The sequence below is a fragment of the Augochlora pura genome, chromosome 5 (genome assembly GCF_028453695.1).
Source record: "Augochlora pura isolate Apur16 chromosome 5, APUR_v2.2.1, whole genome shotgun sequence".
Lineage (NCBI taxonomy): Eukaryota > Metazoa > Arthropoda > Insecta > Hymenoptera > Halictidae > Augochlora > Augochlora pura.
The window spans coordinates 8,501,382-8,527,994 of NC_135776.1; the positions used below are offsets into that span (position 1 = coordinate 8,501,382).

The following is a 26,613-nucleotide window of genomic DNA, read 5'->3' on the forward strand; positions in this document are numbered from 1 at the left end:
GGTTATTTATGAGCTTAGGACTTTTGGCTAACATCTGGCATGCAATTTAGATTTAAATTACTTGTCCTGCCGAGAGAACGCATACTTTATTACATAACTTTAAGATTCGCTTCTCTCGGCCTCAATAACCAAGAAGTATCATAAAAAAAAGCAAGTTCCGAAGGGTAAGTTCCCATATTAGTTTACAACAGGGGCCAGCCGTAATCACACCTGGAGGAATTTCCTGTCTTTGTTAAAATATCGCTGTCGCTCCCACCTTCCTGTACCAGCAACTTCCCAAAAGGACGCGCTAAGGCGCAAAGGAAGGGTGCCTTCTTGAAACAGACTCGCCGATTGGTTATTGCCAAAATCATGAAAAACCAATCAGCGAGTATTAGAAATGCGTGAGAGCATCACCATCGCCTAAATATAGGTCACGCTCTTCTTGTTTAAATTAAATAAGATTTTATTTATTTTATTTGTGTAATTTATGAAGATCCTATTTGTAGCACAGGAATTTAATGAAATAAGCACCGGCGAATATAAGATATAAATATGAAAATTCACACACTGTTGTATTTGTTATACATTAATTTTCATTTAATATATAAAATACAACGTTATTCTACGCGTTTCGACTGTCGGATTTGGGTCCGGTAAGATGTTCCACCGATTTACGCTGGGCGACGAACATGTTAACCCTTTGCACTCGAAACCATTTTAACTCAATTCAATATAATATATCTGACCTATAGTATTTTCATTTTACATAATTTATTGTATTTTACGCATATGAAATTGAGTTTCGCGACTCATATACCAATAAGACTCTTAATAGTTTTCTTTTTAAAGATAAACGTAGATGACAATGTAAAAATTACTTTGGACTATGATGCAATTTTTAGCGGTACTTTAGAGTCATCACTCGAGTATAAAGGGTTAATTGACAAAGTAGTTATCTGTTCGAAAGATCTTTTTCAGCTGTACAACACTGTTATATTCCCTTTATCGAATGATTTAATTTTTCGCGAGTTTTTCGGGTTAGAAATGAAATATCCTGGAGGCAAACGTCAGCATTTTTGGTATTTTCTTCGCTTTTCATTGAGGTCGAAAAATTGCCGAAGCAGCTCGGGACATCTGCATCGCGTACGAAAAGGGTGTCATAGCTGTGGGTCTGCTGCACAGAAATGGTTCGCACAGTTAAAGAAAGGCAACTTTGATCTCAACGACACGCTGCGCACCGGTCGACCTTCAGAATAACGACCACGATGAAAAGCGAAAAATGGCAGATGCCTAAAATACTGATTTGTGCTTCCTGGATGTTCCATTTCTGAGCCTCAAAAATGATGAAAAATTAAATTATTCGAAAAGGCGAATATAACAGTTTTGTAGAGCCGAAAGAGGTCTTTTGAGTAGCTTACTTTGCTAATTTATTAACCCAATAGAGAATTTGAGTAATATATTTATTGCTACGTTGATATATATTTATTAGAGATTATTTAATTAGCTTGTAATTCTAACTTAATAATAAATAATAATAAACGTAATCGTACATGGTTCACCTTGATATTAGTAATAATAGAAAAATATTATCACCTTCATTTTATTACTTTTATTAGAAACGAATATAACTAAACGAAGTAATATTATAAACTTAACAACAATAATAAAAACATTTTACCAATTTAAGCATTTTAACCAAATTCTTTGCTTATCCAATATCGCAGTTTTTATAAATTTCGCGAATGAAAACTATTACTTCTTTGTAGATAATCTTTTCTCAGTATAGAATAAGGAAAGTAATGCTGAAAAATGTATAGTGCTGAAAATGATGTTCCCGTTAATATTCGGATACTTTTAAATCCGTAATAACTTTTTGAGGATCAAACGAATGAATTTTTTTTACAAGACAGAAGGACTAGTATATTACACAAAGTGAACAAAACAAACTAAAATATTTTTTTTTCTTAACCTTTTTATCTGAGCTTATAATGAAAATTTAAACATTGCGTTTTGCAGATCTCAGTAAGTTATTGACATTTATATGTAATTATAGTTATAATTATTAAATATTATGACATATATATATGTATATATATATATATATATATATATATATATATATATATATATATATATATATATCATTACAAATATGTATATTTATATTTAAAATCGTTTAAAACCTATCACGCGATATTATGATTCTTAATGTTACAATTCAATGATGTTATATCATTGAATTCGTTACATTAAAATCCAATATACTATTATACTACATTATCATATTAAAATTCAATCAACTATATTCACTCTGTTACCAAACATATTTTTAAAACATACAAAATGTAGAAAGTAAGAATACATTACACAGAACTCCGCGCTAAATACAAAATGAAACTAAACCTCCACGATAACCTTAATAACAGCAAACAAATAGGACGAGTTATCTCGTTCGTGAAAAATTCAAGCCTACACAGTAAACTCTAATATCCCCAACTAAAAGTCGTCGCTAATTACCGCAAGTGTAGTTGATGCGACGTAAAATACTATTTAAAAAAAAAAGAATGCATTTTTAGAATGGCCTAATGATGACCTAAATTTCTATCCCATTGAAATACCTATTTTTTTAACCTGATATGCATTTGCATAAACATCCGCAGTCTAATAACGAACTTCCCTCAAGTTGCATTTAAATCGGCAACACTTGTTAATAGGAAAAGTTGCGCGTGAGAAACGTATATCGATTATCATCTGCGACAACAAACAGGGCAGGTTTTCACGTGGCGGCCAAGTAAAACCGCGAGCGCAGCGCGGCCGAAGCTTTTAATGGATTTAAAAACCGGTTAACCGAGTATTATTCAGCCAGTTTCATGGCAATTCATGAGACTCTATGATATATTTTGCGGCGCAGTCTGCGTTGCAACGGGCGCAAAAATGCATATGCATCAGTGTACTTGTGTGCATGTGCGTGTGTGTGTGTGTGTGCTCTCGTGCCTCTGAATGCTAAGCAGGCCTCGGGATTATGCGGAAGATTCAAGTATGCGTACCTGATCTCTGCGTATGCGGTCGAGTTACGTGAAAACACGTGCGATTGTATAAACTTATGCTCCGCGCGCGATGGTCACGATGTTGCGAGGCGATCGAAACGCGTTTTCGAATATCGAGCAACGCGGTACACGTGATTTATGACAGAAACTATACTGTGACCTACAAGAGTGTTCGCATGCCTTTTAAAATACAATAACTGGAGTAAATGACTTGAATTTTGTTTTAGCTGACAAAAAGATTTATTTAATATATAGTGAGTGAAATATCGCGTTTCAATTTTGTTATTATTTGGAATGATGATTTATTCGAATTATAACTTCTTTGTACACTCATACACGAAAGTATTCGAACGCTTACATTTCTACCATTCAACTAATGAAATATATATACAACTAATGAAATGTATATAAATATACATATGTATTACATGTTGAATTGAAATATATATATGTTAAGCTTAAGTAACAGAAGTCAAACGCATTCTCCATTATATAAATATTTGTAACTATTTTTTTAAACAAACACGAATAATAAAGGGAATATTAATATATTCGTATATAAATAAATAATAAAGAAGAACTTGGAACGAGGAAAAAGAATATTAACCTACAACGCAAATATAAGAAATATATTTTGTAAAAAAAGAGAACTGTAGATCAATTTAAACAAAAGATTGTAAACGAGATGAAATGTACAATAATTTGATTTTTACGTAAAAAATCAAAGGTTGTTACGTAACGTGTTATGAAATACAACATCCACTAGAATTTCGCATACACCTTTAAATATTTAAACAAAATTGTTTAATTACATTAACTCACATGATATTAATATACTGAAATGGTGTCATTTGAAAATTAGTATAATGGACTGGAAGTGCTATCGCGGTTTAAGTAGAAATGGAAAATGATTACTATATTTAAAATTAATTAGAATCTAGATTTGTACTGCAAATTTAGTATAATTTAAATATTTATAGAAATGTATAATAAAAATTCATTACAACTGATATCATCTTATATTTAAAATTCGCCATAGTATTTTCATAATTTTTAAACAACAAATATCGCCTATCAATTTCGCATCAAATGAAGGAAGGAACTTATGGTATACCCTAATATTATATAAACATAGAAAATTATTTTAAATTTCAGTTGAAATGGTTAATGTAATGTTAAATGACTCACCTCGGTATTTATTGGTATACTAAATAACTTTTTATAGTAACAAAAAGATAAATACAAGGAAAACTGTTTTACATAATTAATTATTTACAGATTTAAGAGAGACCCATTCGAAATTTATAAAAATGAAATGTACTGTAAATGCTCTAAAAAAGGTAACGATTATTAAAAGTGCCACATAAGTCATTTTAACCCCTCTTGGTATTTCTAGCGACAAATGCATTATCCTATGCACATAACTATGTGACTATATTGCATCAGTTTTCTATACCTTTCAAGAGAGGTTTGCAATGGAAATACTTCGCCATTCGGTAATTAACGTGTTTATTGTTCGCGTCTCGAGGCATCTTTGTATTTCAATGAAAGATTAATGACTACCCAAAGTGATGTAATTACGCATGCAATATTTTAAACGCACTTTACGCTCGTGTAAGCGATGTGGCGCTTCACCTGTCATTTTCTCACGCGTGTAACAAACGACCTATCCAGCGCTGGGAATACCCGGACAACCCGATGATATTGCAAACCGAAGAAATAAAATACCAATGATTTTTTGCATGATACAGCGTGGTACACAATTTTATCGATTATTTATGTTTCAAAATGATTCGAACTAGAGAGAATTGATTTAATCCTGTGTAGCTCGTTTTAACATTGAAGAATACTAATTTATTCTGGTTTGTTAATTTAATTGCATTTTTAGTGATAACGTGGTATTCTGTTCTATTGTTTCTTTTTTGTAATCGAAAAGATTGAGAAAAATATATTATAATATAAATGGCTATTAAAAATCTACTGTATTTTATATTTTAATTAAAAATCTATTGTACTTTAAATTTTGATTAAACATTTTAAGTTTCCATTAGAAATGTATTATAATTTAAATTTCTATTGACCATACATTATATTTAATTCTACCACCTATTTAAAATGTTAGACTTACTTACAAATTTAGATATTAGATAATTTAGTATCAGACAATTCATTATTATCAGACTGGGGCTCTTTATGCAAAATAAAAATTGTCTAATACCGTAAGAAACAAAAATTAAATAAAAATAAATTGTTTTCTTTTTCTAAATCATTTTAGTAACAGTTATTTAGTAACTATAATGTTTAACAAACGGAACAAGCTGAAATCAATACATCGATATTAGTTTATTTATTACTCAATTTATTTCCTTAAATTTCTTCAACACATTTTTCTTGCAGATGCATAAAATAAGTAATTTGAGTAATTGATTTTGATACATTATCGCGGAAACCTCTGAAATAATTGAAAATGTGACAGATTTAAATTCACCCTTTGCCGTACCATTGTTTTGACAGTTACCGCGATTAGGAATTTGTCAATGGATATAATTTCTTAGAAGGAACAGAGCATTAACATTTATTCCGTGCTTGAATTTACTCGAATACTTAAATATTAATAACAAGGGATTAGAATTTTATCCCAATTTTAAAGAACAGAATAACATCCACACTTAATCATTTATTACCAGTAATTTCCATCGCGAGTGAAACTCGTCAAAGTACGGTAAAGGGTTAAAGGAGGAAGATCAGCTGAAAATGGATCGAATTAATCGTACTTTAGCGCTGTGTCAACGGTTGCTTAACCGTTTAGCAATTGGAGCGTGATTTCCTACTCCATTACCGGAACGCGAGGATTCAATCACACCTGGAATATGTAAATCGCTCGCATTCGGGATCCCCCGAAATTCCAATGGAGTCCGACCAACAATAAAATCTCGGCGACGGTTATCCACACGTGTTCATTAAAGCACCGCTATTCAATTATACAATCAATCATTCGTTAGTTACGTGATCAGTCAACTATTTACCGCGTTCGGATTCGATCCTGTCGGAGACGAGACACGAACTGTAATTACGGTTAATTAAGTTTTCATACAATGGACRGCGTCGTGAAAACAGTGCGTGAAAAAGGCGTGTAAAGGGTAAATACAGCGCGCGCGCGCGCGAGGAAACAGGACAATGATCGCGAACGTGATGAATGAATACGAATTGTKATCTGTGGATTGTAAGTTATTTTTGTTATAATAATTAGTAATACTTTTTCATAAATTATATTTAAYRTKAATAATCRATGTTAGTATTTAATACATTATTATATAATGTATAATATATATTATAATATATTTGAAATAATCCCCCTTTGAAATACTTTTTCATAAATTATATTTAATGTTAATAATCAATGTTAGTATTTAATACATTATTATATAATGTATAATATATATTATAATATATTTGAAATAATCCTCCTTCGAAATAATAATAGCAATACAATAATTACATGAAGAACAATGTCAGGGAATAAAGTGAACTTACGCGTTAGCAATTAGATTTAGAACTAATAAAGTATAAAAATTTTTTACTCAGATCTCAATATTCTTTCATATTTTGATATCAGAAATATAATATTCTATTTAGAAAAACGAGATCAACCTTCAAATTTTCGAAATGCCTCCACCTATAAGAAAAATAAATGCGCTACGTAATGTACCCCTTTAAACCATTTAATTTTACATTTATTATATTGTTACATATTAATTTAAAAATTTTGCCAGAAATATATAAAATCTGCGACCGAATTATCAGACTACGGCAAAAATATCTAAATGAATAAGTATTTATTGTATCTATAATAGCGCAACTTAAATAACAAAAAAATATAAATATTTAACTAATGTAAATGAATATCTTTTAACAGTTATTATACATTGCCGTTACCAGAATTAATAATCCATTCACATTCAACTATCATTTCCTCCTTGCATCTCAACTCAAGCCAAGATTATACACTGTACGTTCACTCTAAACATTTTTTCGCACTCGCTAATTAACATCAAAACCAAGTTCACAATTCACAATACAACAACCATACACACAGTACTGATTATAGAAGTATAAGGCGACGGAATGCTGTGCCACGTGTTGGAGTAATTAACGAGATATGCAAATTCCTTACCTCTATATTCAGTAATATAGAGGTAAGGAATTTGCATTGACGCAAGTAGTTCATACTTGAAACATCGCTGATCACAGTGATTAGTTACAATTATTTCAGATAATTTCTGCTTTCTGATTATATAATTATTATAGATACAGTACAGGCGACTCTCGACTTTTGCGCAATTCGCTACTATGCATATTTTTAAAAATTCAACTTTGCAAGCATTTGCAGTCAAATGTTCTCTCCGAGTAGATTCAATTTTTATTTATCATAATCTGAAGTTACCAAACTTTTACATAAAAGTCTTCTTTTAAAGAGGTCCGAACAAATGAAAATGTTACTTTATCCAATCTCCAAATGTGCAATTATTCCTAAAAACTTTTCCGTTTTGATGAATATTATTAATTTGGTTAATCAGTAATTAATCAGTCATTTTCATTCTCTTTTAATACTTTATGTAACTATCGTTTTTTAATTTTGAAGACGACAAAATTCTTCATTTTGAAGAGCAACAATTGAAGATTTATTAAAAAATTGTTCTAATGTGATAATTATCCCACACAATAAGAAATTAATAGTGTCATTTGACTCTATACACAAAATACTAAAGGACGTGTCATTTTATTATTATTTTTTAATCACGTGTCTACGAGGTATTTTAAAATCAACGTTGGGCACAACGTAATTCAACGTTAAAATCCATTCAAATCTGTTTCTCTAAAACGCAGTTTCAGCGACATACCTTTTTGCAAATTCAATATTGGCACTGATTGTGTCCGTTGATGGAGTTACCACGTTTCCTTCGGATATTTTTAATACACACAAAGGTCCTGCGCGACGGCGAGTTATTTTTCCGCTCGGCCTCGTAATTGCATTTCGCCTGTAAGTGTTTCCCCGTACAATCGAATTTCTGTCTCACTTTCGATCGACGGAGTTGGTATCGGTAAACTCAAACTGTGAACAATATATCCGCTGGTACATGTATATAATACGTATACGTATACCGCGAGATTTCAATTACAAAACTTTCCACCGCGTCCAGTGAGAAATGCAAATACAGTGTCGGTTGTTTTCCTGTGTTTTAACTGGACTGCGGATTTTTATAGGGAATACGAATTGTCAACGAATGGAATAACGGAGAAGTTGACTTTTCCTCTTAAACATTTTAGGAGATTGAAAATAATGTAACAATATATAGTGTGGCACAGAAGTTTTGTCCACTTAGATATTTCGGTTAGTTTAAACAATGCTCGTAAATGTTACTTATAATAAGTTCTAATGAGATGTAATAGGAAATAGTATAGTGTAGTGTAACGTAATGTCATGTAATGCAGCGTGATGTAACATAATTTAACGTAATACATCATACTTTAACGTACTGTAACGTAATGTAATGTAATTTAATGTAATGCAATGTAATTTAATGTAATGTAATACAACATAATATAACATAATGTAACGTACTATAATGTACTGTAACTTACTGTAACGTAATGTAATGTAATGCAATGAAACGTAATGTAACATAATTTAACATAATATAACGTACTGTAATGTACTGTAACGTAATATACTGTACTGTAACGTAATGTAATGTAACTTAATATAATATAATATAAATGGTATATCTGCAAGTGTAGGTATAGAGAAATTTTGTTATTTTCAGCAGCATGCCATTTTTTACGCTATATTCCAATAGATCGGCATTTTCTGTATATAAAAGTATTAATTTACAGTTGTTTTAACACTTGCAGTCTCTGAAATGTATGACATTTTTCATAAAGCTATTCATGTTCGTAATGTCGACCATCCGTAACAATGCAACGTTCTACTTCTTGAACTGTTGCCTCCTTTACAGGTCCTATTGTTAGAATATCTCAGAAAGGGTTATATAAGTTTTCTGTCAAATGCAACTTCATGTTCAGAATAAGCCAATCTACTGAAATCAAGCACAAAAAATGGGACATGCTAATTTAAAGTAATAAAGTTGATCTCTGTACTTTATAACGAATTAATATGAATAAACGAAACTGTTTTTACCTTCAATGTTGTAACATGAATTTAAAGGTATTGGCAACTTTAAATTCGACATATATTGAACATATAACATATGTTATTATTCAACATATATTGACTAAATGGGCAACACATAAATAATGTTTCAGTTTATTTGTATATTTTATCTGTTTCTATGTTTATGTATTTATATATATTTAATAAAAGTTTATATACTTAGTATATTTTACATATATTAATATTCAGCAACTGATCTGACAGATACATAAATTCTAAAACCGCCAGAAATCGGACTTTCATTTCACAATTATCGACAACAGATAATTAAATAAATCATTCTTATCACCAAACCGCGGTTCACTATAGAAAATAAAAATTGTCCACCGGAAATGCACGAAACAGTTATCAAACGAGACTGTCGTATTCCTCAGTCCTTATCACGTGTCTACTGTGTCTCAAACTGCGGCTATTCAACGTTCTCCATAAACGCACAAAATCGCGTCAACAATGCGTTCGAAGCTTGCACAGACTTCACCTGATTTTTATTCAAATAAATCCACCGTCGGCATGAGATCGCTTTGTTTGAGAACGCGTTGCGTAATTCGAACACTCGACTATTACGAATCTGCATAACAATCGCATTAGCGAATTCCGGGAAGGAGGGAAGGGGGAGCTGATTCTTCGAGAGCGTTAAAACGCGGAGGCGAATAGCTGCGCGCGGGAATAATTAAAGTAACGAGCATGCGTACTCTATTAAATCGGCGCACAATATGCAAACGCGAAATTCGCCTGTATTATTGCGTAAAGCGTGGAACAGTTTCGGAACGATTTTAAAAGCGAGCATTGAACCGCGTGCGCGATATACAAGGAAAGAATTCCGCTTTCTAATTCCTCGATCGATCGAATTCTCGTTTTGAGTTTCTTACGAAGTTACCAGTTCGGAACGAATCATCCGATAATAACACCGACGCGGTTGGCAAACGAGGGATCGAAAGAAACTTTCGGTTTCGATTCCGGCGGGCTGAACAAATACCGGAAACTTTCGTTCTCGATATCACGATTTCGAACGTTGAGTCTTGGCGAAGCGAGGAAATTTCGAGCGAGCATCGTTCCGTAATTATTATTATTAGTTTATGAATTGGGTTGACGTTCTTTAGCGAACGATGTAAAAGAGTATTTCTTAGTGTAACGTACTTTAGATAATTAGAAATAGGTAACATAACCTTAACGCTTTATCGACCGGTCAATCGGTTGTAAAAATGTTCGTTTCTATTTTGATTTTATTTATCTCATTAATCGCGTAAGGTATTTAATATTTAAAAAGTTATGTAATAATATTGAAGCTTGTAGTACAATCTAACAAAATCTCAATAATAGATACAAAATTAATGATTACCATGGCAACTGATTCACAAGCTACCGATCGGGGCAAAAAGCCGATTTATAGGCTACCGATCGATAAGGTGTTAACACCTTGATTTTAGCATGCATAGGCTCATACTCATTTAGAATACATAGGCTCATACTCATTTAAAATAAATAGCCACATTTAGATTACATACACTGATACTCAAAAATATTCGAACGCTTGCATTGACATAACCTCTACCATTCAACTAATTAAATATATTACTTAAACAAAAGCATTCGATATAACATGACACATATAACGTTTTAAGACCGCCTAAGCGAAATTAGAAAATATTTCAACAATAAATACCGTCTTTACAGTACATTTACAGTAAAAACGTACCAGAAGAGACTCGCAAAAGTATATGAACTCTCACAAGGTGTTTCCTTAATTTTTTTGCACAGTTTTTCGAGTACTTTTGTTAATCTGACAATAAAATTGTTTCCTGTCAACTATATGGTAAAACATTGAATTTAAAAAGGGTATTATTTTTTCAATAAGAAATTGAGGTCGCCTTTATTGTTTTAAATGGCATTGAATATTCTTTACTTCATATTATGGTGGTCGTATGAAGACCATATTTCATTCAGCTGAAATAAGTATTTTAATAAATATATAAACACTAGGTTCACAGAACCTGTCAAAATGACGGACTAATTTTATAATTTACAATTATTCAGAATCACACATTTTTTAACTATTTATTGAACATATATATTAGTCGCGGCAAATATTACAAAATCACTCATTAAAAATCAAAATAAATTTCTTATTATTATTTTTATAAATTAACATAAAACAGCTACTTTTAATCCGTAAAATTAATATGAAAGATCAAGAAAAATGTATGCTATCAAAATGAAATTTTACGGTATTCAAATACATGCTCGTCAACAATTAGTTAAATCTAGAAAATAACAGCACTGTAAATAACAATTTTATACTGCAGTCACTTAGAAGATAGGCAGCATTAATATTACGTAATCGTATTAATAATTCGTAAAAATGAAAAACGATCTACCACATTGTGACCTTTATGTTCAATCTATTTTATCCGTCCGTATAATTATTTCTTAATCATGCGGACACCTATGAAACGGAACTTTGATTCCGCTTTTGAATGCCTGTTGCCCCATAGCGAGAGCGGTGTGTCGCGTTTGGCGCAGCCATAAATTGATATCGTCAAGACAAGTGTTACGGTTAGGTTGCAGTCCAGAACAGGGCAGCAATTCTAACAGTACTTCGTGCCTTGAACAGTTCGTGCGGTCTCTACACGATTGGTAATCTTCGCAACACGGTATCGCGATGGAACAGGATGCGACGGAGACGTTCCATGTTCTCTTAAAGACTGAAACTCGCATACATATGTATTGTACGTGTCGCGTAGTTGCATCCACCTGAAATCTATGACGACATTCCTTCTCGTAATTTAATTTGCAGTAGAATGTCGATTATTTGAGCGAATAGGAGGCTAAGCTTCTTCGTTCCGGCAAACTTGGATAATTGATCTAATTGTGGGAGAAGCAAGATCGCGAATGTATCATAGAGTAACGTGAGTCGAACATCATTTCAAGAAATATTTATTCGATTAAAAAGATAAGATATTAAAATAAAACATTATTCGTTGTTTGGAAGTTTCATTAAATGATAGAAATAGTTATCAATTATTTCTTATTTGTAAATAAATTTTTAATCGTTGCTTATTAATTATCATCTCATTGCTTATTATTTGTTATTTATTCGGGCTCATGTTATAGTCAGGAAATAATGGTAAACAATTGCTCCAAGTAACATTATTGAGTTTTTTAATACGTCGATACTTGATAATAAATGGAAATTAAGATTTATTACGCGTAAATGTAATAAAGGAACAAGAATAACTTAATATTTGTTTTTTACATAAATTCGAATAAGAAACGACATATCAGATATTATATAAATATTCAGACAAAAGAGAAGCTAAAATTATTTGTTACTTGTCATTTCCAAAAGGAACAAATGAAAAATAATATTTTATTTGTAAATAAGCGATAAAAAATAAATTGTTTGCGGGACTGTTTAAATGATGTTTTAATTAATTGAAACACTTAGTTATCATTTGCAAATGAAACAATCAATTAGTACTGCGCATACAACAAACATTTATTAATTCTTTATTCGAGGTTTGATGTAACATGTTTCCTAATCAAAATAAACAAATAATTCGATAAATGTATTACCAACGCCATTACCAAACAAACAAACGCTCACCTAAAATATGTTAGTTCATGTATCTGGTCAATTTTAATTTCAATTGTATTTTTCACCGATAGTCTAACGCCGAATATCATTCATTCATGAATGAAGTTCATTATTAAAATTTAAAAATTCCAATCTTCGATTCATTATTTTTAATTACAGTAATCGTGGACTTTCCATCTGTTGCTGAATTAGATACATGTTAAGTTTTTGAATACTTGATAATATTCATTGAAACTCGAATTTTATTAGCAAATTCTTATTTTTCGATGCACGCGATATAAATGGAATGTATAAACAATTAAGCGGTAGGCTAACAGGCATTAAACTTCATTATTTGAAGCGTGAAAGATGCGTGTACCGTCATGTAAATGTTCGCATAGACAGAGTATAGTATTTGCGTTGATACCTGAAACTGTTTTTATCATTTTGTTCATCTCTGCGAAACGTGCAAGGTTGTTTTACACAGACCTAACGGGTTGCTTAGATGGTTTCATTTACATGGTCCAACTTATGTGCAAAAGAAAGAGATATTCGAGACGATCACTGCTTATAGTTGCAACAGATCAGATTTGCAGTAGTGAATGGAAAATGCATATCGAGTTATAAGAAGCAGATCGCTGAAGTTCAGATAGTGTCAGGGAAGCATAAATAAACAATATCGGAAGCTGTTACTAAATATTAAAGTGCAAGTATTCAAATTTCAATTATTCAAATTCTAAATATTCAAATTTATGTATTCAAAACTTAGATATTAAAAATTCAAATATCTGAGTAGACAAATAGTGAAATAGTCAAATAGGTAAACAGACAAATAGTGAAGTAATCAAATAGGTAAACAGACAAAAAGTAAAATAGTCAAATAGGTAAACCAAAAAATAGTCAAATTTTAAAATGATCAAATGGTTATATAGTAAAATAGTAAAATATTAAAAAGATTGAACTTCAAATAGTTAAATAGTCAACTAGTCAAAACTTTTAACCTCAAATATTCAGTTTTAATTCATTTTCACTTTTAATTGAAGATAATTTTCCTGACCTACACTAGTTCTACTTTATAAGTATTAATACAGTTTTTGTATATAATATAGAATCTTACAGTTAACCCCTTGCACTACGATTCCTCCAACGTTATATTAATTAAAACTTATTTATCCTTAATATTTTCCCTAATAGGACCAAACAATTTTTGTTTCGCTATTGTTCTTATTTACTTTAATTTCTAGTCTTTGATAACATACGAATTAGATTTAATTTCGATTCACAAGAAATTAGAAGAAATAATTATAATAATATCATTTACATTCTAAATAAAATAAAATTGGTTAGAAGAAATTAATAGTATTCATATTTAGTAGATCTTGCATGAAATGTTTTTCACGTGTCTGACTCGTTATTATAGTGCAATGGGTTAATACAACAATCTCTTAAATAAACATGATAATTTACAAATTATTTTGCAACATGATGTAACAATTTCTAGTGCTAACCCAAAATCACCACTTGACTGCAATGAATTAACATAAACTGGTACTTAATAAAAGCTGAAAAGCACAATTCATCGATGATATGAACAAAACAACAACATTGTTAAAAGTAATTCAATTATCACCCTTCTTATATCGACTGAGTATTAACTCTACCGGTTCATTTCCTGCATCGGCTTTTTATAGTAATACTCGACAACCTCGACCGTCGAGGTATGTGCGAACATACATTATGCACTCGCGATTCAATGAATTATGCAAATAAATCGATAAACGCCGACTCGTAATGCGTTCTTACCTATGCATACTCTTAACGCGAGAGGTGATCTTCTTCCTCGAGTCATCTCAACGTCCGTTAGACCGCCTCGCGAAATCTGCAACAAAAAGCATCAATCATTCGTAAATGTTCCATTCAATTTATCATACTCGTATCTTTATAATTAAACCGCATATCATCTTCTCATACTATTCTCATACCTTTCTCATACCATTCTTATACTATTCTCATACCTTTCTCATACCATTCCTATACTATTCTCATACCTTTCTCATGCCGTTCTCATATCATTCTCATACTATTCTTGTTCTCATACTACGATAGTTTTATTTTACAAAAATTATGATAGAATTAGAGAAATTTTTTGCTAAAAATTGGCTAACTTTGGCAATAATTATTTCTTAAATCTTAATATCAAAAAATGATATTTAGAGTTTGAAACCTCTGCTTTAAGATAATATCTCAGGATTTTAACGTTTAATGCACCCTTACCACTGCAACCCTCTAAATGCAACACCATATTTGTCGTTATCAAAATTTCAAAATTTAACGAAAATTAACAAGCTTCCTAATATCTTTTTTGCAGATGCGGTTTACCAAAAATACAAAGAACTACTCTGCAATTTTTATTCGCAAGGTTACAGCAGTTTAAGGTAATCCTTGCGTTGCATTTGAATCGATTGAATGATTTTCGGAAAAAACACGTTGAATGACTGATGCGAAGTCTGACACGCGTTCAAAGTGCGCGCAGTTTCGCTCCCGGAAATTTACTGGATGTGATTGAGCGTTTCTGCAGTTTTTAATCTCGCTTACGTATTCTTCAGGAAAACTCCACCCCTTGCGCAGGTGTGATGGACAGTCGCTCGAGTTTCGCAAGCAATCGCGCACGAATAGAAATTCTGTTTCTTATTTGTAAAGCGTGTTGGAAATCGGGGGTACACGTTTTTCTAAGCACACGTGCATTTATATGTCGCAATTTTTGCGAGTATTGGTACATTATTTGAAACGGAAGAAATTTAAAAAAATTGTGTATGTTTTTGATGATATATTCGATAGATTACTCAAGTTATTTTTATAATAGTAGTATTTTATTATTAAAAACATAATAAAATACTGTCAGAAATTTGAAAAGAAACGAATTCTTTAAATTGATTTTACTATGACAGTTTTATATTAATTTTATAGTAACATGTCGTTGGACAAATATGTCGTTAATAAATACACGAAACCTACTGGCTAGTCTACTTACTATATTTAATATAAAAAATACCTGCCAAATACTGAAAGTAAATAATATTTTTTACTTTATAATAATGTTAAGATAGAATTCATTTAAAGTTTTCGTCATTTTTGTTATAATGTTATACTTATTGAGAAATGTCTTCTTATACAAAAATTAATCATATTCTATAAAAAAAAGTCTTATAGATAAATGTACTCTTATTTATTAAATCGAGTATAGATTGTAATAGAAATAGCGAGAAGTTTAAATGGTATTTATGTAAAGTCATGATATTTTTATAAAGCAATAAACGTCAGTGACTTATAATGTTCCAATCAATTTCGTTTAAAAGAATATGATATAGTATTAAAATTTAAATTTAGCATTCAAGTAAATTTCTCTTAAAACAATATAATTTATTATTCAAAATTTAAATTGAGCATTCAAATCAATTTCTATTGAAAACATACGATCTATTCCACGAAAAAGTTTTCCTACTGTCAACAACTTTAGAATACAAAATATGAGACGAGGCAAGAGAAGAACATTCTCGTCTTGTAGAAATATAACGAGTCAGAAAGAAAAATACGTTTCTCAGACAGAGAAAATGTATTTCAGGCAGAAGAGGAAGACGGAACGAAAGAAACGTCTCTTTCATGAGGAAAAGAACAAAGATTCCAGAAAGACGTTGACGACGATGAATGTTTTCTCTGACGTCATTTGTTCCTTGAATCCACAGGAAGATAGATTGAGTGTTTAGGATGTCAAGATGGAGCTCGCGTACTTATCATACAGGTAACGACGAGAGCAACTACGTTTCTTGCATTATACTTTTATTATTATTTGCAGAATATCGCGAGTACTCTCAGATTTTTCTAGATTTATAGAAATTAATTATAAAATGACACGATTATTACCACAAGATAAAGTTAATATCGTAAACATTACTTTCGCAGATTTTGTTTTATTAAATTAATTCCTTTGATTTCATTGAGTTATTCTGGTCTCTGAATGGGTGATTGGCGTGTTAATAAACATCAAAAATTCATAGCAACAAAATTATATTACCTTTATGTAATTTTTGTAATTAATTATTTCTTACAAATTATTTTATTAGGAATTCTTTTAATTTATTATTTTGTTGCATTCTGAGATCAGAGAAACTAGATGATATCAAAGCAATTAGGTTAATAAACTAATAATAATAACAATAGAACAAAGTCTGAGAACTTAATGTTTACGATATTAATTTTATAATATTAATGACGAAATTATATAATTAATTTTACAATATTAAATACTTTATTACTAATTTTATAATATAAATTACAATGAGTAAGCTATTAAAATACCTATCAAATACCTTTTTTATTATAGCAGAACGAACTTTCTTCCTCACCTAATGCAGTACCAAATATAATAACTCTGTCTAATCGGTAAAATAAAAGCCGATACAAATTGATGTCTCTGACATGGCGCTACGTACGAAACAAAATTTTCTTCAGTGTTCTTAGCACATTCTGGCTGGTCTGTCGGGAACACTTCCAAATAGTATGGTCCGTAAAAAACGTTGTAGAGACTCGCGCGTGTATAGCTCTGCCAAATGCCAGAGTACTACAAAAACCGTGGAAAGGAGCAAGTTCGACGCTCCAAAGGATATTTGTTGGCATGAAATTCTGTAGCAACCGTGGCTTGAGATCGAAATTGTCAGGATTGGAACGGAATACGCGAGTTTTGTGATGGAGGGGGTGTCAGAAATAATATTTCGAGTGGATCAGCGTGATCTGGTAACCAGCACTGTCCTGTGTCGCCATAGAGATAATTCGCGCATGCATCAGTTGTTTTTAAACCGTTTCTGGCTTCTTTTTTCTCTTCCTAGCGTTCTTCTCTCGTTAACCATCGAGTTTAACTGATAAAATTTAACCCTTTACACTCGAACGACACTTCTGAGGCGCTATTAAAATTGTTATACCACGTTCTAAAATTATTTTTATAGACATCACCAAAACTTAAATCTAAAAAGTTGTTAAAAATGTAACTGTTATACGAATTATGAGACTCAATTTCATATACATAAAATGTACTTTGTTATACAGAACGAAATTGCTACGACTTAGAGAAATTATTTTAAATTTGATGTTGAAATGGCTTCGAGTGCAAAGGGTTAAATTAGAATTACTCCCAACTTCTGACTAATTTAAACCTAAATGCCAATGGAAGGACGTGTTTCTATGTCGCGTTGTTAATCCTTCGCACTCGAACGACGAAAAAATATTGTATCACGTTTCAAAATAATTTTAACATTATAATAACATCATTTAACATTATTTAATATTATTTAACACTATAATATTATAATAAATTCAGTAAATACATCATATAGAATACAGTAAGTTACTTCAACTGGAAATACTATAGGTCAGAGAGACGATTTTAAATATCGAATTAAAATAGCTCGGAGTGCAAAGGGTTAATATTGGGTTGGCGAATAAGTTCGTAGCGTTTTTATATTTTTTATTATTTTGCAACGATTTGTTGCTGTTTAACAAAGTGTTACCCAATACTTCCTTAATCAGATATTCGCATCTGTACTGACTATTACAAAATTCCCACATTCCACTAAAATCCTGACAGAAATAAAAGATATTTGAAAATGGCTAGAGGCAGCTTCAATAATTGCAAGAGTCGACAGTGTCCACGCGATTGCGCGTCCATTGTTTGTCGGATTACATAATACGCTGGGATTCACGGTGAATCACGATGATCTCGTTAACATAAAATTGTTTCGGATCCTAATCCAGAAGCGTCGGCGCGATGCACCGCCTCCACGCTGGCTTAGACAAGTTCTGAAACGCAATTGCGCTCTGTTTCGAATATCGTTTACCGGCTCGGACACGGTTCTCGCTGTTCACCGCCGAAATGAGAGACGCGCAGTTTTTAAGTAGGCCAGGTAGCGGACGCGCGCGATTGTCGAATATCGAGGTATACGCATCCATGAAATGTTCCGTTAAGCCGCGTCAACTCTTCGCGCGCTTGTGATCTGTCGACGCTTCGTTGTTTTTTATTTATTGAGAAAGTGTAGTTATTACTACGGGTGCACGCTTTGTTAAGATATCTTTCGTCAATGAGATTAAAGGGCCGTTTGTGATGACAGAAAATTTTTGCATTTTATTTTGTAATGCGTAAGGTAATTTAGTTTGGGCCAAATGTGATTTCTACTTTAATTGAAACTTTGTTTATACTTCGATGCAAACTTCGGTTTAATTTTGAATTCGAGCATGATTCAAACGTTAATACTAATTTACTTTACATTTGGCTTTAAACATTATTCTGAATTTTATTTAAAATTTAATTCGAACATTATTCAAACTTTATCCAAACTCCATTCAATCTTTATTCAAATATCATTTGCATTTTATTTAAATTTTTTGGAGACTATTCCATTTTTATTCAAATTTCATTTAAACTTTATTCGAACTTTATTCAAACATTATTCATACTCCAACTCGAACTGCAAATCAAACTACATTGCAAATGTCCAAGCAAATTTCAATCTAAACTTCATTTCAAATTTTATTCGAACTTCAATTATAACTTTAATTGTAACTCCACTAAAATTCATCCAAATTTCAATTCAAACTTTATAGAAACATGAAATCAGAATTAAATTTAAACATAACTTAAAATTGATTCAACTTTGATCTAAAATACTTGAACTTAAAACTGTTCTTTTTATTAACAAAGTAAATGCTACAATTTTGTTTCATCTTTATTCGAATGTCATTCAAACTGTATTCAAACTTCACTCCATTTTTATTCAAATTTAATTCAAACTTTATGCAAACTCCATTCAAACATCCTTTAAATTGCATTCAAATTTCAATTGAAACATCAATTAAAACTTCAATTGAAATTTACTCAAACTTCAATCGAGACTTCATTTAAACTTCAAACCTCATTTAAATTGAGCAGAGAAAATTTTTTTATTATTTACATACCTACTTTTCTATTAAAAAAATATTTAAAACAGCTTTTCTTGTCTTTGCAATAAAAAAGATCAGCCTCCAGCATAATGTATATTAAAACGAAGAAGGAGCTCATTACTACGTCACAAATATCATTAAAAATTTTCCTATTACTGCTGTGTGAATCGCAATTCTGATTAGGTTTGTTATAGTCTAAGGTCTTAGGTTAGGTAACCTAGGTACAGTTAATTCTCTTATATTGTCTTTCAGCTGGAACAATTTGCGACGAGGAGATACGATTATTCGATCCTTGTGTCTCGCTTTTATAGGTAAAGTGACTACAAGAGGAAATTAAACCCCGGAAATTAAAAAATTCTAAAGCGCCGGGGGTATGTATACTATGTATAGATATACATAGCATAATTCTCTTTTCCCGTGTAGATTCACTTTACGGAGTGAAAATTAATTCGCAAATATTTGGCTATTTTTCATCTAACATAATTTACAAACTATGTAAGATTAAACAAATAAGTTCAACCAAAAGTTACGTCTTTTGACCGAATATATCACGTGATATGAAAAATATCGATTACTTGTTGGCAGCTTTCTCTAATTATTTAAACAATTAATAAATTGAATAGTATGTATTAGATTTCGAGAAAAGAAATAAATTTTGATTCTGTCTAGTACAGTTTGCAAATTATAAGAATGAAGTAAAAAATAACCGACTGTTTGGCTGTTAATTTCCAACACTTAAAATAAATTTATGCAAGAGAAAGAATTGTGTAATACATATTTACATATGCTTTACATATTTCCAAGGTCTCCGAATTTCTTCAATTTCCTCGTTGGGGCTTATCCCTTGTTAGGCAATCTTTACTTTGCATAAATATCCGCAGTCCAATAATAAATCTATAGTTTTTAAATAAATCAAAGGAATTGTTTAAATGTACATAATCACGTAATTTTTTATGTTACGTTAAATTTCTTAGTTTTTGTTGTGTTATGCGAAATTGTCGATTATTGATCTGCAATTTAACATATTCAACTTACATATTCGATCATCCCCTAACATAATTAATGCAACCGTCCTATCATACATTTTGAAGGAATAATTTTACTTATTTTATAATATTTTATACACTTATAACATTTTATCTTTATTAATAATTATCGGTAGCTTCGATACGAATAATAAAGGATATTATTCGAACACAAAATAATCGCATAACTCTCGTACGATATCGTACATTTTTTCCCTTAAAATTCTTATTTTCCGTTCAGCTTTGCAACATCGTTGAAAAAAGCCTCGCAGCAGAATTTTCGCGAGTTTTACTGGAACTTCATCCTGTACCATTCAACAATCCTGCCAGTTGCGAATTTTTTTTCCCCGGTAGCGCTGCCAAGTTCGTCCATGAATATACCGCGATTTCCACGAATATTGTGCGCGGATTCGTGATTGTGAATGCAATACCGGAATTCTTGGGAACGATTTCGCGATTTCCTTTTCCTCATTTTCATATCTATATTATGCATACAGAGGAAATAATATTATGATAGCGGTTTTAGAATGCGGTCAACAACTGCGTGAAAAACACTTATCTTAGATTTTTCATCTGGTTGCCTTACGAATATATTTTCTTGCTTTTGCCACGCGAACTTGCTGAAGAAAAATGCCACTGTTTGTTGACTACGTGGTAAGTTGAATGAGTTCATGTCTGTGTCATGTTTGATGTATTTCAATTTGAGAACTGTCTCTGAATTTATTTATTAATTAATATTATTTCTTTTTAGTCAATTTTTATTTATATTTTTAGAAATACTTTTTACTTTCAACAGATATTTTTTCTGTTTAAAAAGTTATTCGTATATATTTAAATACTTTTTATTGTTAATAATTCTTTATTTACATTTGTATGAATCCTCTTTATTTTAATAGATCCTTTTACTGTTTAATAAATGTTTATGCATATAATTCTAAGTACTTCTTATTTTTAATAAATCATTATTCATATACTTATAAATCCTTTCTATTTTTAATAAATTTTTATTCATATATTACATCACATTGAAATCATGCCCAATAAGTATGTTATTATTACAATGACTGCTGGAATTTCTGAATCATGTCATATAAGTGACGCGTCGACGTGTAAAGGGAATTACCTACACACATCCTTGAACATCAATTTAATCATTCTTCACAATAGTAAGATTTGTTTAAAAGTAACAGCAAGTCGATTAAACAGATTGAGAAATATCTTTCAATTTTTACCGTAAAACTAATTGTAAGGCATATTTAATCCTATATTTTCTGAATTATAATGAGTTAACCGTTCATCAATAGCATTTACATTCTCAATTTATGAACATTTTTCACAATTTCGCTGCGCTCATTTAATTGCAAAATTGATTAATCTGTAATTGGATTCCGATATTCGTATAAAAAGGATTAAATTTCCATCACTGTTGCAACACAGCTTTCGAAAACCTTTTTGATTAATTTATATTTATATTTCGATTACGCTATCAGTTATTTATGGAATCGTATCGATTAAATTACGGTAGAAGTGCTACCGTTTGTATGTACTACGTGTAAACATTTCGAACAGTAGAGGCAATTTTCTTGCATAATGCAGCATGTGACGTAAGATATAGGTTTATAAATTCATGGAAATATGTAATTACGTATGAAAATGTAGGAATTAATTTATTTTGTTCTTTGACCTGAATGAGATGATTTAAATATGTCATTTAAATATGCATTTCATGGTTCATAGAAATGTTTATTTAAACAGAATTATTTTATTGGTTACAGGACATGTAATGGTCGTACATTTATTATTCAACAAAGCAAAGTTTCAAAATTGTTTCCAATGAATTTTGAAAGGAGTTATAAAACTCTGATTCATACTTTAATACAAAGCTTCGATTATACTTTGATAAAAACTTTTATTCAAGATTAATTCAAGCTTTATTTAAATTTTATTCAAACTTTATTCAGGCTTTACTCAAATTTTATTTAAGCTTCATTCAAGCTTTATTGATACTTCGTTTAATTTTTATTCCAACTCCATTAAAACACTCTTCAAATTTCAGTTAAACTTTAATTCAAACTTCAATTCATATTTATTCAAACTTCAATTGAGAATTCATTCAAATTGTATTAAAATATTATTCAAACTTCAATTCAGATTGAAAATTCAAACTTTATTCAAATCTGATTCATACTTCAATTGAGAATTCAATCAAATTGTATTAAAATATTATTCAAACTTCAATTCAGATTGCAAATTCAAACTTTATTCAAATTTGATTCATACTTCGTTCAATCTTTCTTCAACCTTTCTTCAAAATGCAATTCAAACTTCGAATTAAACATCAATGAAAGTCAATGGATTCAGACTTAAAAAACGTGATTTAAAATCGATTCAAACTTGAATCTAAAAATCTTGAATTGAAAACTGTTCTTCATGCTAAAACAGTGAATTCTACAACCTTAATGACAAGATCATTTCAACTCATTCTCAATGAGATGTTTTAATTTATTGAACATCATTGAAATCTTCTAAACATTATGCAGTACATCGAGTCACACATTCACATCTGAACATAAACATACTGTTATTCTTGTTCTTGGAAGCAATAAAGTAGAACAGTTTTACATTTCATTGGCAATTACCGAGGCTATACGTGCTCAAAATGGCGGTCGAAAAATTGTGCTGGAAAATTGAAATCACTTGTCCGATTCCTCGTATTATACATTTTCTGTTTCTCCTGATTTCACCTCGTTAGACTTTTATTGGCGAAGTAAAGTAGATTTATGACATAAAAATAATGACGCTGGAAGAGATAACAAAGAGAATTGTAACTTTCTGCTTCAACAAAGACATAATAAAGTTTAACATCTGACAAAGTAACTTTTACGTTGTTACTGATGTTTAAATGAAACTTTCCAAAACTATCATACTATTTATATATTTATATATTTTTTTTGTATTATTTATATATTTATATATTTTTCATATCGTATTATTTATATATTCAACGAAAAATCGATATCTTGTTGAATTTTTTGAAATATATAGGATGTCTCAACTAAAGAAGACATTGAAGACAAACGTTTAGATTTTTACTGACATTTAACCAAAAAACTATCAAAGTTCTATTTCTAGATTTCTATTTAATATTATTTTTAGTATAGTAATATATAAATATAGCGTTTCGATGAGTACTTGTTTAAATATCACTATAATAATGTAGAAGTTATTTCGACTCTATAATTATTCGCAATACTGTGGTTAATAAAGGAATTAAAAGCTATTTTAATTTTTTATTATTTTAATTATTATGCGAAATAAATATTCTCTACCCCGATTACAACAAACAGAAGCTAAACAGAAATTTATTCTAATTCTTAACATTTTTAATCAGCTGAAAATACTTTAACAGCATGTTAAATCTATGGCCAGCATTTACTATTTTGTATTTCACTTTTATGATAATTGTTAATATCAATATTTTATAAATTTACTGATTATAAAATTCAAATATTGACGTCAAGTATATACATTAATTTTAGCACATATTTCAGTACATATAAATAATAATCGCAATCGCCTCTCGCTTTTCGTTCATCGTTCGATTATTCAATTATACCATTTATACCAATTTAATAAAAATAACTTCTCAATATGTGCAGAAAATCTGCCGTGTAATTATTGCACTACGGGTTTAAAATATTTAAATATTTTACTTTAAAATGATCCATCTGAATGAAAAAACTTTGCAAATGTGTCTCTAGTTGTGAAAAAAAAAACGATGCATGTCATAGCATTGAAGGATTTATGCACTTATTATAGAACATAAAATTTATCTATTTATCAGTAGAAGAAGCGTGAAAACAAATTTTATTGGCTCGTAAAGAATAATGCAACTTAACCGAAGTCCAGAATGTTTAATTCATATGTACTGAAAACAACATGAGACGTAATTTAACTTTATAAACTATTAAACATCTATTACAATTCAAATTTATAATAAAAATTCATTATACTTAAATAGTATTTCAATTTCTATTAAATAATCTATTTAAATTTTCATAAAATTCTGTTATAATCGTTAAAAGTCTATTATAATGAATTTTATTTGTATTTAACATTACCTGCAATCTTTAAAAATCTATAATAATTTAAATCCGAAGATAACTCTACTATAATTTAGAGAATAAGATTTCAAGAATTCAACGAAATTGCTTGCACTTCTTCTTTGTAATAATTTTTCATTCTATACTCTCATCAATCTCCTAATATGTTATACATTATTCCGTTGTAAAATGGAGTAACTAACATTAACAATTTCACTACAAATTACTATTTGTTGTAACATGCAAGTAACACGTACAGAGTGAACGAAGGAACTTTTTCGTTTGGAATATTATATTTGTGATAAATATTTGTTCTTGATAATATGAACCAATATCAAAACGTTATATTAATTGTTCTCTTGAAGACATACGGTATAATAAACTTTAGATTTAACGCATTTATGTTAAAAATGCACAGCTGCGATCTGAAACACAAGCAAACTAAAAAAAGCTGAAGAAGATTGATGCATTAGGTTTAGTTCAATCAAAGTATTAACCCTTTGCACTTAAAATTATTCAAATTGTAAATCCAAACTACCCTTTTCTTAACTATAGATCTAGATTATTTTGATTTATATATTCTTAACTATAAATCTAAAGTAACATTTAGAAACAAGCGTATATCAAATTTGGTACAGAAAAATTAATCATTTCTCAAGTTTAGAAAAAATTCAGTAATGAATATTATAAAATGATTACTAACCTGATTATAATTATTATAATAATTATTATAATTACTTATTACTTGCACTGATCAGTGTATCTTTTAAAAAGTGTTATTGTGTTTTCATGGTTCTTTACGCCCATAAAGTTCACACACCGTGCGCTCTGCCATTTTCCTTACGACACGTACCAAAATTAAGAAATTTGTTCGATCAATTGCCGTGAAAAAGTCTCCGTAATTGCAACAACTGTAAAATGAAAGTTTAGCGTTAACGCACGGCAAGTATCAAAGTATCAAAACGAACGCGTACACCGTGCGACGTTTTTGCGTAGGAAACCACAGAGTCACGCGATAAAACAGCAATTAAAGAGAAAAATGAAATTCGCCTTGTGCGGCACGACAGGATCGCTTTCAAGGAAGAAACGCTCAAAAATGGAGCAAAGTCGTTTAGAAGAATCGTTCTTCGCGCGCCGATCTAAAGCGTGACAGTTACTTCTACGGCGCACAGAGAGCCTTGTAAAAAAACGATGACGAACAAGAAACGTGTCTTACAGAGAAACGAGCTTCACCTGAGACAGTTTCTCAAGTTAACGGAGCGTGCAACCAGAGAACTTGTTTATTGTTCCATATTCGGCTCGCCGAACCTTGTGCGAATTAATTGTTACATTTATATTCAAGGAAAAGTGAAACAGTGTCTAGTGTCAAAGTTCGAGGTGACTCGGCAGCCACTTGCGGCGAATTTGTTTTAATTAGCTCTGCCCACAACCTTCTCCCACCTTTGTGCGCTTAAAAAACGAAAACTTACTTTTCAGTGGACAATGCACGTTCCTTTCCTTTGTTTACGCTAACTGGTGCTCGCTGCTGGGTAATATTTATGGAGAAAATGTTTGAAATACTAGTTTAAGAAGGATATTAATTTTAATATATAAATATGTAATAAAATATTTTATTAAGTAAAATATTTTGTTTTAACAATGTTAAACGTAGAATAAATTAAAT

At 30.5% G+C, this 26,613-nt stretch overlaps 1 protein-coding gene across 4 annotated transcripts in view; it reads right to left on the bottom strand.

The window, feature by feature from the left end:
• Positions 1 to 26,613, bottom strand: part of LOC144470354 (uncharacterized) — a 168,150-nt gene that overhangs the window by 33,587 nt on the left and 107,950 nt on the right. For all 4 annotated transcript variants that reach the window (XM_078181380.1, XM_078181379.1, XM_078181378.1 and 1 more), the window contains one exon: positions 14,639 to 14,714. In XM_078181380.1, the coding sequence (XP_078037506.1) occupies positions 14,639 to 14,714 (76 nt within the window). The remainder of the gene's footprint in view (positions 1 to 14,638; positions 14,715 to 26,613) is intronic.